The 17,123-nt window shown below is 48.5% G+C and overlaps 1 protein-coding gene across 2 annotated transcripts in view; it reads right to left on the bottom strand.

Annotated features, from left to right (window-relative positions):
• Nucleotides 1–8,297: 8,297 nt before the first annotated feature.
• The window catches only part of BLK (BLK proto-oncogene, Src family tyrosine kinase), a 43,874-nt gene continuing 35,048 nt past the window's right edge, over nt 8,298–17,123 (bottom strand). Inside the window, exons 9-13 of one of the 2 annotated variants that reach the window (XM_054820566.1) lie at nt 16,625–16,804; nt 15,957–16,033; nt 12,086–12,236; nt 9,427–9,558; nt 8,298–9,051 (exon numbers count right to left, since the gene is read on the bottom strand). In XM_054820566.1, the coding sequence (XP_054676541.1) occupies nt 8,843–9,051; nt 9,427–9,558; nt 12,086–12,236; nt 15,957–16,033; nt 16,625–16,804 (749 nt within the window). In that variant the 3' untranslated portion in view covers nt 8,298–8,842. The remainder of the gene's footprint in view (nt 9,052–9,426; nt 9,559–12,085; nt 12,237–15,956; nt 16,034–16,624; nt 16,805–17,123) is intronic. The other variant, XM_054820565.1, reaches the window with a different exon arrangement.

The following is a 17,123-nucleotide window of genomic DNA, read 5'->3' as shown; positions in this document are numbered from 1 at the left end:
CTGCGTGCCCAGCAGCATGACCAGCAGGTCGAGGGAGGGGATTCTGCCCCTCTGCTCTGCTCTGGTGAGACCCCTCTGCAGTGCTGCGTCCAGCTCTGGGGGCCCCAGCACAAGAAGGACATGGAGCTGTTGGAGCCAGGCCAGAGGAGGCCACGGAGATGATTGGAGGGCTGGAGCACCTCTGCTATGGAGACAGGCTGAGAGACTTGGGCTTGTCCAGCCTGGAGAAGGGGTTCTGGGGAGACCTTATAATAGCAGCCTTCCAGTACCTAAAGGGGCCTACAAGAAAGCTGGAGAGGGACTTTGCAAGGGCAGGGAGTGATAGGACAAGGAGCAGTGGCCTTAAGATGAAGGAGGGGAGATTCAGTTTAGATGTTAAGAAGAAATTCTTCCCTGTGAGGGTGGTGAGGTACTGGAACAGGTTACCCAGAGAGGTGGCTGCCCCTGGTTCCCTGGAAGTGTTCAAGGCCAGGTTGGATGGGGCTTTGGGCAACCTGGTCTAATGGAGGGTGTCCCTGCCCATGGCAGGGGGTTGGGACTAGATGGGCTTTGAGGTCCCTTCCAACCCAAACCATTCTGTGATTCTATGAGAGTTAAGCAAGGTACCCCATCCTGAGGCCCACATTGCCCAGGCTTGGCTGCCAAAAGAACTCAGCACCTTGACTTGCTTCGAGGGACCTCCGTTTTGCACCTCACTACGAAGAATTTCCTCAAAAGAGTGGTATCTTTGGGAAGGAAAAGCCAGAATGAAAGCTGCAAGACAGGACCAGAGACTGAAATAAAACTGCTGCTGTCCGAAGCTTTGTAAGGGATCTTGTTGTAGGGAGGCCACAGGGGCACATGGTGATTCAAGGTACAGAGAGAAGATTTGGAGAAATGTTTTTTCCCCCACTGTCTCAGTATTTTTGAGATTTTGGGAATGTTTTCATGGTGCACCTGAGACTCAATATATTTTCCATCCAAAAGGTGTTTTGGGAAATGTGGGTGAATTAACTGTATTCTCACTGTGGAGGGTCCTTGCAGTTGGATTATTTGTTGCCTAATAAGATGTGTCCTCCAATCTGAAGTTTTTCTGCATCTGGGGCATTCATAACATCTTTCAGCTCCTGACTGTCTTCATGCTACAGACTTTCCCTCAGAAAGGACATCCATGGCCTCTTTTCTCCTCAGCAGCCCATTTCCTTTAAGCTCACAGGAACATACTACGTCTGTGATCTTCACCCTTCTGGCCAGGGAATCAGGGCTACAGCAAGAGACACTTTCCTCCCTCACCTGGGTGGCCAGAAGCCAGGTGATATCAAGTTCAGCAGGCTGCTGGAAGGATGAGGGTTCAGAGGAACTGTGTCTCCAAAGCCCTGCTCTCTAGACCCAGATGATGATGCTGTGCTAGTCCAGGACAGCTTCTTTTAACCTCATCCTTTCCAGCTCTTTCCCTTTGTGCAGATTTGTAGCACAGGAGTTCCACCCAAGTAGCTGTTCTCCAAGGCCCTAAACACTAGGCTGGGCATTTAGCATTTGAAATATCCATCTTTTGCCCCAAAAAGTCCAACAAATCCGTAATTTCTTTGGTATGAGTCTCTCCTACCCCTCTGTTGTGGTTAACTGTTTCTCAACCCCAAGAGTCTGCCCGACAGCTTCAGTTCAAGTGAGCGTATTTTCTCTGTGAAAAAATTGGTTTTGTCCAGATATTTTCAGGTGGCATGTAGTGATAAGGGAAGTCTTGGGTGTTACAGCAGTTTCTCTTGGCTTCTTTTGAATCATAGAGACACCTCTATTTTTGAAGAACATCCTCTGTTAAGCAGTGCCCCCACAGGGATTTTCATTCACAGCTGCCCAGTGCAAGTGTCATTCATTCCTCTTCGCAAGGTGCACGTGATTTCATTTTTTTTCTGCCATCACTCTGTTGCCCACATCAGCTACCAGTGGCTCATGCACCAATGTTCCAGTTGAGGGTTGAGTTCAGCCTGGAGGAGATGCCCTGACTGATACATCAAGGAGACAACGATGCTTTCCCTCCTTGGGACCAAATTTTGCTGCATATGTTACAAGAGGGACAAGCTATGTGTTACTGCTGCAACGTGCAGGGATGTTTCCGTGGGCTGTGCACCAAGCTGGGACTGAGGTCCTGATTCCCTTTACCGGCTGTGTCCTTTCCTGGTGGACCAGACATCACACTCCTGAGCATCTCCAACCCAGGGCTGGGGACTGACCGCAGCAAAACTCTCATCACCCTGCCATGCCTGCCTTTCTGCCATCTCCACCCCGTGGCTTCAGCCTGCCCTGGTAAAAAAAGATAAGACAACTGGGAAAAGGGATCAGGTGAGGACAAGTTAAATATAGATTTGAAAGGCTGGGGGAACTCTCTTGCTATCACAGAGACAATTATGACCAGTAAAACATCTGGGTTGGGTACAATGAGGGTGACATCTGGCATTCAGAGGATGGCAGTGGGAACTGGAGGCTCCAGGGAGGTGCTCCTTCCTCCTGCTTTGCTGGCACAGAGCTGGAGCTCACATTTAAGGCAGAGAGGGTGAACTGGCTGCAGGACTTTGCTTATGACTGCCAGGGTGGCCAGCACAGGCTCCCTCACCTCAAAGGGGAGTCAGAGCTGGATCCCCTGATGCCAGCTCCCAGGATTGTGAGTGGGCCAGGGAAGCTGGCTGTCCTTTCTCTCCAACGCTGAATAAGCTGCTAATTTTAGCTGGGAATGACCTTGAACAGACTGGTGGGGAAGGAAACTCTGGAGAAAGGAGGTCTGGAAGCAGCCTAGAAAAGGAGCACCCATGGCAGGTCACAGCAAGACCTGTCTCCACCAATCGGCAACTGCAGATGCCACGGGCAGAACAGGGAAAGTGTGCGACAAGAGCCCTGGGAGAGCAGAACAAGGAGATCAGCAATTCAGAGACTTTCCAAGCCAGGGATGGTGTCGTAACACCTGACTCAAGTCGCTGAAGGATGGGCAGTTGTCCAGAAACAGCTCCAGCCCTCCTGCCTGCAACCCAGCAGGACTGAAGGGAGTGTCTTTGACACAGCCCACAAACCTCTCCGGAGCAGCTGTGGGCCCTGAGTGTGTAACGAAAATGCTCCCCTTAAGCCTCGCTATCCGTGGAGCGGTTTCTGGCTGCTGGCAGAGATGGGACGTTGCACTGAGTGACCGGTGGGGATGGAGGGGCCTTTCCTCGGGCAGATTTGCTGGGGACTCTGTCTCTGCTTCACATCAGTAACGCATCTCTGCTCTCTGCCACCCACACAGCCTGGTTGTGACACACGGCCCCAACCTCTCCTTTGGTTAGTGGGTGCTCAGGGATGGCCACCCACAACTTTCAGACCTAGCCTGGACCACCATCAGACCTTGGGGATGCTCTGAACCAAGACTTCTTCTTGGAGAAGCAAGCCAGATGAAGTCTCCTTGGGCTGTAAGCACTAGGCTAGCTAGCTGCCTGGCCAGGGAGGGGGCCCTCCTGGCAAAAAAGTGGTCATTGTTCCCTTTGATGGAGCAGCTTGGAGACCAGGGCTCAGGCTGGCAGGACACTGATGCCCTTGTTTGTTCTGCGGTATTTGCCAGGGGATATTTGCTCTGCTGTGTGTGGGTGGAGGTAAAACAGAGCAAGGTGAGGGCTCCTCACCACCTCCCTTCACTGGTAGCCCTGCCTCGCTTTTTGGTGGCAGCGTGGCAAGCTCCAGGCACCCTGTCCTGCACGGAGCGGGTGGGGACACTTGGATCCTCAGGGTGCCAGGCTCTTTATCACCCTGGGAGAGGTCCTGAGCTCCTGGCACAAACCAGCATGTGCTGTTGGTGAGACTGTGCTTGCCAATGCTGTTCTGCTGAGGGCAAACAGGATCCTAGCATGGGATGGCACTGCAAAAAGCTCATTTCCCAGGACAGGACTTTGATACACCGCTGCTTTGCTTTTGATTTACACCAGCCAAACAAATCCACTTCACAGCTCCAGGGTCCAGCTTCAGCCTGTTAAAGTAGATGCAGGCCTCTCTCTGCTGAGCAACCTTCTTCCCAAAAAGGGTAGCAGCTCCCCCATTTGCCAGACTTCTGGAAATGTAATGGACTTTTCTTCTTTACCCCTGCCCTGGCTGAGTCCTGCACACACAGGGTTGCAGTTTAAGCCAGAGTCAGGCAGTTTGGGGTGTTAATATGGCATGGGGAGAAAGAAAAGTGTAGAGGAGCCTTCCTTGAGAAGCCCTAGGTCTTTATCCCCTGGGCAGGGCCATGTGCTCCTACCTCTTCCTTCTCCCTCCTCTGCTCTTCTGTCTCGTCTAATCTTGTCCCGCTCTGATTTTTACCCAGTTTCCTAAAGACATTCAGGAAAGCCTATAGCGTGTGCTGTGCTTAATCTTTTATTAGACAGGAGAAAATCCATGTTGCTATGAATGCCTGGGTGATGGGAAAAGCCTCAGCTGGACCTCACACCTTACTAGACATCAGAGAAGCCAGCTGATTTCCGCAGCGCTGCTGCTCACTGGTTTTCCTTTGCTCTCCCTCTCACCTCTCTTCTCTGAGCACCTGCTGATTTTTCCATGCCTGTCTCACCCCCTGGCCCTGGCTCCAAGTTTCCAGATGCCCTTTTTGCTTTGCTAAGATGTCACAGTGCACAGCTATTGCCTGGAGAAGGTTTTACGCTGCAGCCATGGGGATGTTTCCACATCTGCTAGGTGGAGAACTGAGAAATACCACAGAAACTTTCCCTCCAGTGCCTCAAACCACTTGCAAACAGACAGATGAACCCAACACCAGCAGAAGACTAGACATTACCTGCACAGATGAATTTTCACACAGAGGATGGGGGTGAAGTAATGGGACCAAGGTTGTGTGGGAAAGCAGTAGCAAAGACCAATAACAGTGGTCTGAATCTTTCCATAGGAGAATTGGAAAGACCATTCCAGTGGTCTTTGGAAAGACCACCTGGCACTTGGGCAAGAAATTAAAAGACTATCTTGGTAGTTATGCAAGATACATATCATTAGGTACCCCTTTTAATCCTTGTCTTGGCCATTCAGAGAGCTCATACTCTGTTTATGGCAGGAATTATCTCTTATCCGGTAAAACACCTTGCACAGCCCGATGCCTGCACAAAATAAACAGCATGCTCTTCTTGGGTAGCTTCACAGGATCCTTGTAACTGAGCTGTTTGCGTGAGTGATAGGGTCCCTGCTGCAGATCACTCGATTCACAAACTGAGCGTGAGGATGTGAATCACTATTACCACTTTTCTCCTGCTCTGAGACTCACCTGTGAGCCTCTGGCTGGAGCTCATCCATGGTGAAGAGACACCTCGTAGGCTGCCAGGTAAGTATGGGGATAAAGGAGCTCTTGCAGAGCTTTCTGGGGCCCTTGGAGATGTCCTGCCCCCCTGCAGTACAGTTGTCTCCTGGGCTGGAGGTCACAGGAGACAGCATCCTGTTTCTCACCTGTTTTTTTGACTGAAGTACCTGATGTACATGTCCAGAATGCAGACTGGAGTGCAGGTCCTTTTGTCTCCAACTCAATGACCTCTGCTGTGGTGGAGCTGTAGGGTCCATTTCTCAGTGCTTTTGGTGGCTGTTGTGTAAACCCATGTCTCCTCATGGGGCTCACGGTCTCCCTTCACCCCCTCGAGACACTCAAGCTGGTGACACAGCCCTCACAGAATCCCAGAATTACAGAATACCAGACTGTTCAGGGTTGGAAGGGATGTCTGGGGATCACCTAGTCCAAGCCCCTGCTAAAGCAGGATCACCTCGAGCAGGTTGCACAGTGTTGCGTCCAGGCAGGTTTTGAATCTTTCCAGAGAAGGAGACTCCACAACCTCTCTGGGCAGCCTGTTCCTCAGTCCCACCCCCCTTAGCAAAGAAAGAGTTTTCAGTGGCTTCTGCAATGGCTTCATGGTGGAAACACACCTGAATGTGCAGCCAGGTGAGTGTCCGCCCCATCTGTTTATCACAGGCATGGCAGGGAACAAAATTCAATAAATGTTTGTGCAGCATGAATAAAAAAGGCTACGGTGTCCAGTGCAGAGGAAGCACAGATTACAGTCTCTTTGTTATGTTCACCCTGGGCTTGGCCACGTGTTGCTATTGGCCATAAAAATATCCATTTCCTTTCTAAATTGAGCTACAATACTTGACTCTTTGGCCTTGGGTGATAATGCAATGCACAAGTGCTTAGCAGAAATCCTGAAACACTTCTTCCTGGTTTGTTCCAGCACAAATGATCCACAGTTTTCAGTTCAGTAAAATATTTGCGGCCAAAGCATCATATATCTTTCATCTGTATTTATTTGCAGTGTGTCATCTCATTAATAGAAACCTTCTAGCTCTGCATGGAGTTCCTGGTAAATGTGAAAGACCAAGCTGGAATTCAAACAGTGGGAAAGACTGTTTCTTCAACTCCAGTGAAATTATTGAATAAATGACTAATAAATAGTTCTTTAAAACAGGCTTTTTATAGTTGTAGTGCATACAACTTGTCCCTTGGAACCATGAAACAAGTGAACCAAGTCTGTTCCATCTTAAATTAGCACAAGGACCTACTAGCACTGGGTTCACGGGGCCCAGGAAGTAGGTTGTGAAGATGGAGATGGGTGGATGAGGTTTGCTGATGATTTGATGAAGAGATCTGTCTACCTTGTCCACGCCCTGGCCACACAGCTGCTCTCCAGCTGTTCGTGCTGAATTGGAGGATGACTTCTGGTGGCTCATGGAAATGCTTGGGAGTAAACTTCATCTTCTTCCATGAGGAGCAAAGCTGCCCATGGATCTGCTATGGAAAGCAATTGTAGATCAGATGCGTTATGGGTGGGATAGGAAAAGAGCTCTGAGACACCAGAGGTTGATTCACTTCCAGGTTTGGACACTTTGGGGGTAGGGGAATCCCACCTCCTGAACACAGGTGTCTAATGCTCTTTTCCACACTCCAAGGTTTCCTATCCAGCTCCAGCTGCAGGTCTCCCATAGACTCCTATCCACCAGCCCGGTGAAAACATCCTGGACACCCTCAGGTGTCTCCACTGGTTCTAGGATTTCTCAGGCTCTATCATCTCAACCAGTTCCCTTCCTCTTGTGGCTGGGACACCTGCTATTAAAGCCTCTTCCCCTCCTGAGGATGTAGGGAATGACATTTCCAAGCTGTGCAAACCAGCCATCTCCAGAGACTTTGACCTCCTGTGAATGTTAAACCAGTCCCTACATACTCTTTCTCCCAGTTGAGGGTCTACAAAGGAGGGACAAACAGTATTTGAAGCCAGGCAAAGTGCTGTTCATGTTGACGCAAGCAATGTTGCCCCACCAGGAACACCTGGGAAGTGATGCTGGCATCACAGTGGGGGATTTTGTCTCATCACAGGTGACAGACAGGGGCATTATGTCACCTAAGATCAAGGCCTTGCACTGAATGTAGCTGTCAATAGCCCAGTTGTCCCTATAGATTTATTATGAATCTTCCCACTCTTTTTTCCTTCTAGGCTCTCTTGCAGCAGTAGCCTGCACAGGTGACACTGCGTCACGTGTTGGTGATGGTCGGGTATTTTTTCTGGCACACAGGAGTCACGTCTGCTGTTTCTTTCTTGGAGTGTCCTTGTTACACTATGAAAAACACCCGCTACGGCAGGACTCAAAATCTGGCTCATGGGGTAGAAAACAGCAGACCAAACACCCCAGAGAGATGCTGCTCAGCATCATAACCAGAAGGGGAGTCCCAGCCTGGTGCTCACTGCTGTGGTCCTAACACTCCTTCAGTGTGCTATCTGTGCCTTATTTCTTCATCCTCCACTTCACAACCCAGTGCAACTGCTGATGGCAGACCACTCTGCAGCATAGCGTGGACATTCCCACTGGAGCTGTGGGTCAGAGATGCACCAGAGAGCAGGCAAAGGGCATCTGAACCCTCCTGGTGGGACCATGGAGCGGGACCTGCCGTGGGGCTGGCATGATGCGCTGATGCTGCATCAGGAGCTTGTGCAGTGAAGGGCTTAGCAAAGCGGGGAGGGTATTTTTTCTTTTTGAGGTATTTTAATATATTTTTTTTTAATTCTCCCCCACCCAGATTTGTGGGGAAGGAGGGACATCTCGTGGCCACACCACGAACATCTCTCCTTCCTCCGGGCTCCAAGGCCGCCTGTGCGGGCGGGCGGTGGGATGCACCCTGGGCATCCCCCTTCCCTTTCCCGTGTACCACCCCAGCATCACCCCGAGCTGCCCGGGGAGCCCCATGGCCTCTCCCCTTCCCTCCAGGGGCACGGGAAGCACAGGCTCCCATTGTTGCCCTGACACCTGAATAAAGAAATGTGAAATGGTGGTATCCAGTTCTTTATTATTGACTTGCGGAAGAGGGGTGGCACCACCTGGAGAGATTGCTCCAGAGCTTGGGAGCCTGGCATTGCCCAAGGAGGTGCAGATGGGACACGTTCCCACTCTTGCCCTTAGGGTGAAGGGGTTTGTAGTATTGCTGGCAGTGGCATCAGAAGTGGGGGAGAGATTGTGCATTGTCCCATACCACCATCCCTGCCATGGTCCCCTCTTCCTGGGGCTGCAGTTGCAGGGCTGAGGGGCTTTTCTTTCTCCAGGTGGGTCATGAAAGAGTCTGCTGTCCTTCATGGCAGAGATGATGTCTGCAAAGTAGGTATAGACCTCCAAGGTGAATGAGGAAGCAGCTGTGCCAGCTCTCAGCCACCTCTTCAGTCTCCATCATAAGCACAAAGCTGGCAGCATCCACCTCCCTCATGTCCCTCCTCGTTCCCCATCTCCAAATGCATCATGGCAGCACGTGGGAGAAAGGGAAAGGCATGAATCAAGCCATTGCCAGGTGGTGGTTTCCTCCAGATCTGTCCCCAGGTGCTGGTGGGACCGTGTCTTACTGCTGAGGCTCGGGCTCATACTGCTTCTCCGTGGCAGTGTAAAAGTCTTCGAGGACTGACTGCAGGTACTCAAAGGTCGGGCGCTCCTCAGGCTTGTTTCGCCAGCATTTCAGGATGATGTTGTAGAGTTCACCAGGACACATGTCTGGGCAGGGCATGCGGTAGCCCCGCTCTAGATTGCGAATCACCTCGGGGTTGGTCATCCCTAGAGAGAAATGCAGCCCAACAGGAGTTATTCAGCACCCTGGGGGAGCAGCTCAGTGCTCCCAGTAGCTCACATCCATGCAGGGCTGGAGGGGTATGAGGGACTGCGATGCTGGGCCATATCTGGGCACCATCCCTTCTTCAAGGTTACGCTCCCCTCTCCACCCCTCTGTCCCCTCCCTGACTCCTCTCTGTAGGTTTTGCCTACTATGGGTATAACTGAGGCTCATGGGAGCCTAGAAGAGGAAACTCAGCATGAAGAGACAGGAGTGTGTGTCTGGGCACACATGTGCACACTTGCGTGCGTGTCTCCAAGCATAAAGCAGCACTAGATGCTTTGAAGCTGATGCACACTCATCCCGTATTCACAGCGTACCTGGGTAAGGGATCCTGCCGTAGGTTATGATTTCTGTCAGGAGGATCCCAAAAGACCATACGTCAGATTTGATGGTGAAAACTCCAAAGTTAATGGCCTCCGGCGCCGTCCATTTGATGGGGAATTTAGCACCTGTCCGGAGGAAGCAAAGGGAAATAGCACATGGTGGTACAGCATCTCCCTCTGCTCCCACAGGTGCTTGCAAGCCGTTCCCCCAAAACTGCCTCGTGGGGCTGCGATGGGACTTATTGATGTGGAGTTATGGAGATAAGGCCAGAGGACGGTAATTGCTGCCTATCTCATGGTTTTATTAAAAGGTCATTTCTACTTGGCATGTCTTTGCCTTTCTTGGTTCTTTTTCCAGTGCGATCAAGGCTATTTAATCTTAAAAGACTTTTTCATATGTATATGCTTATAAACATCCATAGATACTGATAAATGGAGGCCAAATAATGAAAAAACTTAATGCTTTAGGTAACCGATAATATGCATATTAAAAAAGCCCCCAACCCTTAGGTAAACTATTTTACTGACAAAGTTGGAGGAATCTGCAGTCTTATAACACCTTTGCACCTCTCGTGTGTTTAGCAATGGGATCTCAGGAATGGAGGCAGGAACGGCAGCATGGACCAGCGCTGTGTATGCTGAGCGTGCGGTGCTGGGAGTGAGGTACAGCCCTTGGGCATCAAGCAGCTCTTGTGAGAGACCCATCACCCTTGGGGTAGCAACCTGCCATGGGGAATCAGTGGGTTTCTGTAGACTCTCCTATTCAAAGTCAATGCCTCGAGTAACTTTGTTAGAGGACAACAACAGTAGTATTTTGTTCTGTATAAAATCACTCACTAGAAGGGGGTTGTTTTCAGCAAAAGTGCATAAACAATACAGAAATATAAATTCTCCAGCTTAAAGCTAAATATGTATATTAAACAAAAAAAAAGTTCCATTTTATTTTGTCCTCCAGGTTCTTATTTTGCACGCTGTGGACAGCAATGACCATTAAGATTGCAATTTCAGTTTAGCTAAGGCAAAAATACCCCCCCACACCCACAACCCCAAAACACCTTGACAAGAAGGAACTGAATGTGTTAAAGATTGCAGAGGAAACCACATTTTTATTTGTATATATCCTTTCCGTACTGAAAGTCCAAATGCAGTGTGTGAAATAAGTGTCTTTGTTCTTGCACATCATACTCTGACAAGGAGACTGACAAGGCTCGGAAATGCAGTCTATGAAGTGAAAAATCATTCAAAGTAGATAGAGAGGCAGTTGTTATTTCAGATTAAAGCTAGCTGGAACAATGCTGATAGGAACTGTTTTCCACTGGAAATTTAGCTCCTATTAATTTCATCAAAACTTCTCTTAAGGACAAAACTGCCTTAAAAAATTGCAACGATCTCACAGTACACCTTCATGACCTTTCAGATTACATTTGTGAGCTTTTACTACTTTGAAATAGTTTTACATGTTGAAATGGGCATAATTTGTATCATAAAGTATTTTGGGAACAGCAAATTGAAAGAAAAGTTTCCTATCTTATAAGAGAAAAAAAAATCTGTTAAATTTTCTTTCCCCGGAGTACTCTTTATGGGGAATTTTAGCTTCATCCCAACTCTAGAGCAAGGATGGATTTCTAAAATTTGAAAATCTTCTGGTAAGTGCCACTTTTGCGAGATTTAATTGTTTTATTTCAATCCTTTCTGCTTGTTTCCCTGGTGCTCTATAAAGACTCTTTGCAATCTGAATGACGCGATCTCATAATTGACTTCAAAGTACAGCGAAAAAGCTGCCACCAGAGGAATTTGACTTTACCCTGTTGTCAAATGGCTGTAGACGGACCTCTGCACCAACCAAACCAATTGTGACCTCTCATGGCCATGCTCTCCCATACCACTTCAGAGTCTCAGCCTAAGCAAGGGTCTTGGTTTTGCAGGTGGAGTTATAAGGAGATTTCACATTAACATGGGGTATATTGGGGGTTGTATATCCTTTTTTTTTTTTGGGGGGGGGAGGTTTAGGAGTTTTGTTTTGGTTTAGATGCTCAAGGTACTCTGTTCCCATGAGAAACACCTGACAATCTGCAAACCCTCTCCCACATTTTATAAGCTGTCCTTCTGTTATGGAAGGGACCTGACCTAGTCAGGGCTTGGTTTGCCTGGGACATCTGGAAACTGCCTTTAGGTCCAGATTCGTGGCTCCAGCTGCCCGCTGCAGTCCTGCAGTGTGCGGTGACTGAGTTACACTGCGGTTTCCTTCCCTGCGGACTGACTCGCTGTGGACACGTAGGCACAGGCAGCAGGTTTCATTAGCAGAGGTCAAATTTCTCCAGTAACACAACCTGAGATTCAGCAGGACTCCCCAAAACAGTGCCAAAAGTCTTTTTTCCCATTTCCCTCTGCAAACCTCACTTGCTCTTTATTGTCCCCAAGCACTGCTGCTTCTCCTGGGACCCCATTTTTGGCTCTCTTGCTTGCTCTGCCTGCTGCCTGGGTGCTGACAACAGCAGCGATGTGGGCTCTGGTCTCACGCCATCGGCAATGATGCTCTGTGCTTGGACCCATCCCAGCCCTTGGATACCCCTTATCTCGGCACGTCTGCGTGGCAGAAGGATTAGAGATAAGGGAAATGTGTTGGTGAGGCAAAGCTGGGAACGACACCCACCTTCTTGTGCCAAGTATTCGTTCTCAATGATCCTGGCCAGGCCAAAATCAGCAATTTTGCAGCAGAGCGTCTCTGAGACGAGGATGTTGGCGGCTCTCAAGTCGCGGTGGATGGAGTTCATTCGCTCGATGTACGCCATTCCCTCTGCCACCTAGGAGAGGAGGAAGAGTCCATTGTCATCAGTCACCTCCCCGTGACAACAAGCTAGCCTGCCTGTGTCTTACCCACCTTTACAAAAGCACAGCATGCGTATAGGGTTGCTCACATGCCTCCATGTGCATGGACATGCATACATGCTCCATGGATGGATAGACAGGTAGATCAACAGGCAGATAAACAGGTAGACAGATACATATATATATATAAATAGATATTGCCCATGTACGAGTCCATATGTGTAGCTCTACCAGCGTGCACTCGGCCTCCAAAAGCTTTAAGCAGCCAAGTCAAGCAGAACAGAAGCATCACTCTCTGTTTTGCACCAAAATTACAGCTGTGAGTTGTGTCTGTAGCGTGATGCAGAAAGTTGATGCAAACCTGAAGCCACATCACTGGATTCCCAGTTTCTGCCACAACACTCTCCCCTCTAGTTGGGATTTTAATCACAAACACTCCAGATTAAATATATGAATTAAAAAAAGAAAAAAAAAACGCTCAAAGAGCTCATCTGTCCCTCAGTCACAGTAGCAAAGTTCAGATCTAGGACAACTAGATGTTCTTCAGCAACCTCCTCTGTTCTCCCTCACTGGTCTGCTTTGGGATGGGGAGGAGACCTCTGGACATCCCTCCACAATAAAACTGAGATTGGTGTTTTCTTTCCCTGTGCTGGATCCAGACTAGGACCCAGGACAGAATACAGTTCCCCTCTATTACCTACAGGATGCATTAGAGCAGAAGACCCAGATATCCATAAAAATATGACTGGGATATAGAGCATGTCCCTGGACAAATCCCTTGTCCTGGGCATGCGCTGCCTTCTTCAACCATCTCCAAACTTTACTTTGGGAGGTTCTTGCTTGCTCCCAAGACCATCTTTCACAGTTTAGCTCCTTGGAGCAGGGAGCAGCCCTGGGGAAGTGCCTGGTGTGTGACGAAGCCCTATAAATGACGGCAGCAATCTTTTATTGCTGGGTGCTGGGAGATATAGAAAAAAGAGATTGCCAAGTTGCTCTATCGGTCAAGTCTCAGATTTGGGTTAGGTATTTATCAGGAGGATGAGTGGATGCACGCAACCCCTGCTAATAATGGTTAGTACCCATTAAAGCTTTTATGCGCCTGTGGGTGAGGGCAGAGCAATTTTCCACTCCATACAGATTCACATCAGCATCTTGACTTACATGTGGTTTTAAACAGGATACTAACACATACTTTCCAATGCTGTATTTCTAACCTGTGTCAACACCCCTTCAGTGCAAGTGCTGTTTGCTGCAGTGGAAAGTGGAAGAACTGATGTAATTTCCTGTCCTGATGTTAATGAGATAGTACCCAGCGATGGGCCCGTTCCAGCCCAGCGTGCTTTTGAGCATGTACCCTTGAGACTGACCACAGGATCAAGTGCATCGGCCAGAGATTTCTAATTTTAACTCCGACGGATGCTATTGGATCCAAAATTGCACATGAGAGGATTGGGGGCCTGTCAGGCCATGATGTCATCCCAACACCGCAGATGAACAGATTGCAAAATAGCTCAAGAGACTACCCTTTTCCTCCTCCTCACGGAGCTACCCAGTGAGTCTTTGAGTCCCTGCCCTGAGGACGTGGTCCTGGGGTGGGAGGGGGATCGATGAAAGCTGTCCTTCTGATTGACACCCATGCCTTGAAGAATGGGCAAAATCCTTCTTACCCCACGTGCTGCGGGTGGCTTGTGTGGGTTATTACATTGCTGGGGTGTGTGAGTTTGGTCTGTGTTTTCTCTCCTGGTCCTAGAAGTGATGGACAGTGCAGGATGCTGCAAAGTGCGTGGAGGGATGCGAGAAAGGTGTGCGGGTAGGTGAGTGCTTCCAGGTGCTCATGGAGAGGGGACATCTATGTGCACTTGTTCAACCCCAGTGAAGGTGCCCACTGTGGGGACTATTTGACCATTGTGGTGGATGGGTTTCTGGCCAGCTCTGGCCATGCCATGCAATCACATTCAAGACTTCAACCCTGAACTCAGAGAGGAGGTTTGGGTGAACGAAGTTGCCCTGGGACAGGTTTCTCCCAGGGGTTCCTGCAGCCAGTGTGTTGTCAGACCTATACCACCCTCCTGCTTGGGACAGACAAGATCACTGACCTCTCCCCAGGTTCTTCCACACACCTGCCTGGAAATGCTTTGTTATTCCACGTGCTCAATGCAAGTTATAATGTTGTGATAAAAAAATGCACGAGTACTCGTAGCTTCTGCTGTCCCTGCCTCAAAGCTGGGTATACTGTTGGCCAACAGCTTTGCTCTGGGTCACCCCTGTGACTATAGCTGAGTGCAGACTGCTCTGGCTATGGCACTTTCCTCTTGCGTAGAAATGCATCAAGCCAATTTCTGGGGTAATGCTCCCACCAAACCCAAGGGTTCTTTAATACAGATTGATTTGGACCATTCTGCTTGTCATCAGGAATTTAAAACAAACCACAGGGTATAACTTTCAAGAGAAGGATTGAAAGAATGAAAAAGGGAGGGAGGGAAGAGGGGAGATAAAGTGAGAAGGAGGAAAGGAAGGAAGAAATTCAGGGAAAGATACTAAACAGGGAGGCTGTAGGTGGCCCCATAGCCTCTCACAGACAACAAAGATAAAGCGCCAGATACGGAAGATTTGTCAGTAGTGAAGACGGAAGGCACTGAAATGTGTTCCACCCTTCATAGGGGTGCAGAGGAAAATAAAAATGACAGAAAGGGACACTGCTTTAAAGTATTTAAATATTTTCATTCTAGTTAAAGTAAGAAGGAAAATCTTTCGCTATCATATAACATTTGCTCAAATATTAAGATTCTCCAGGTTTTAATACATTATAAAATAGTTCTGTATGATGACTGGAACCAAGTGGCCAGCCTTTACACATTGTTTGCTCAGGCTCACTTTGGCCCAGAGATGCTGAGTGATCTTATGGGTAAATCCCAGACCTGCACATCAAAACAACAGTATTCAGCCGTGACACCGATGCTTCATGTTTGGGGTTTTTTCCCCCAATATTTCCAAAATTAGTCTAACTCTTCTCTGGGTGAGCCATACTCTGTCACAGCTGGCTAGGACCAAAATGGAGTGATTTTATCCATCTTATCCTTCATGTACACCTTGTTTTCACTCTGGTTGTGGTTTCCCTAACTTTGACCTATTTTACTCTAGATGCATTTCTGGACTAAAATGTCACAGTCCAGCTGCAACTATTAACATTTACAGCCTGGGGACACTTAGAAGGAAACAATCCAACAAACGTAAACTTTAGTTCTCATAAGGAGCAATATTCCCAGATTTGAGGGTCGGAACATCCTTTATGCCTAATCATCAGAAGGGAAGAACTACTGAAAGCCAGCGTGTCTCTACATTGAAAGTCTTTTTGCTGAGGTTTTTCTTCCTTTTGGTAAAAAGAGAAACAAACTTATTTGCTGCTGAGCAAGCCAGAAAAAAACAAAACAAACCCGAACCCAAGCAAACAAACCCCATTTCTCTAGCACTGCAGTAAGTTCCCCAGAGGCTGTCCTGAGGACAGCAGAGCATTGCTGAGCTGACATGTACATCAGCACAAGAGGGCTGAGAGAGAAACCCTCAGAGAGCACGCCAGGAGGTGCTGTTTTTCTCCAGGAAATCAACGCTCCGACAGACTTCAGACTTGCAAGAATTTCACTAAGGCAATAACAAATCATGGTCTTGAGTCTGTTTCCCAGAGGCTGTTCACTAACCTGAGCAGACATATCAATGAGTTTTGGGAGATTCAGTTGGCTTCCTTCTTCTGTCTTCAAGTAATCCAGCAAACACCCTGCGAAAGAGGAAAGATTGCTGTGACTTTTCTGAATAAGCCTTTGCTTAAATAAGCATTTGTTTTCTCCTGGTGCTTCTCTGAATATATACAACGAATCTGCCTGCATCCTAGAGAATATCCGAGGAACCACAGTGCATTTGCTGCAGCATCTTCCATTAGGAAAGTTCCCAAGTGTAGCCCATTTTTCCCATGTATTTTGCACAGACCTTTTGTAAACTGCTGGCCATCCTTCACTCAAAGCCTTACAGACAAGAGGGGTAAAAGAAAGCACGATTTCACCATGAGGGGAGTAAAAGACTGAAACAAACTTCCAGTAGGAACAGTGGAGATGAGGACTTTAAATGCTCTTCAAATGGAGCATCACTATCTTGTGAAGTAGTTTATGAAATATGAGACCAAAAAAGGCAGAATTTCATCATCCAGAAAGTCCCTTCCAGTACCAGGAACAAACCTGTGGGTCACTTAGTCCTTCTGCTAGCAGATTCGGTACAATTCCCTCCTCCCCACCCCCATTACGCATGGGAGTACCAGCCGGCTCGCTGACCTGATTTTGCAGAAACCCAACAAAAACTCAGTGAGTCTCTTTACCGTTGGCCATATACTCTGTCACAATGTAGATGGGCTGCTTCGTGACTACTGCATATAGCCGGACCAGTTTGTTATGCTGGAGCCTCTTCATCAAGTTTGCCTCTGCCAAGAAGGCATCAGGATCCATGCTGCCCTCCTTCATGGTCTTCACAGCCACCTTGATGTTGTTCTTGTAATAGCCTGCAGAGAGATAATGATGCATTGAGGAATTTTGGTGATTCTATGGGCTCTATCAGGCTGTGCAATAAGGAGTAGAAGAGCATGTGGATCAGGGAGCAGAAAACAACAGCAACAGCTTACAATCTCCCAGCAAGAAACAAATGGAGAATCTCAGTGCCAGTAGGCTCCGAGCATCCAGCAGGTATGAGAAGAGAAGGGAAAGACACAGCACAACTGTCAGTCCATGTGGCTTCAGGAGGCATCATCTCTGCTCCAGGTGGTGGACGTCCATGCAATGAGCCCATCCTCATGCAGTCCTCCCAGCCCTGCAAGATTCCTT

Source organism: Grus americana, chromosome 3 (genome assembly GCF_028858705.1).
Source record: "Grus americana isolate bGruAme1 chromosome 3, bGruAme1.mat, whole genome shotgun sequence".
NCBI classification, from domain to species: domain Eukaryota; kingdom Metazoa; phylum Chordata; class Aves; order Gruiformes; family Gruidae; genus Grus; species Grus americana.
This window is presented reverse-complemented; position numbering and strand designations above follow the sequence as displayed.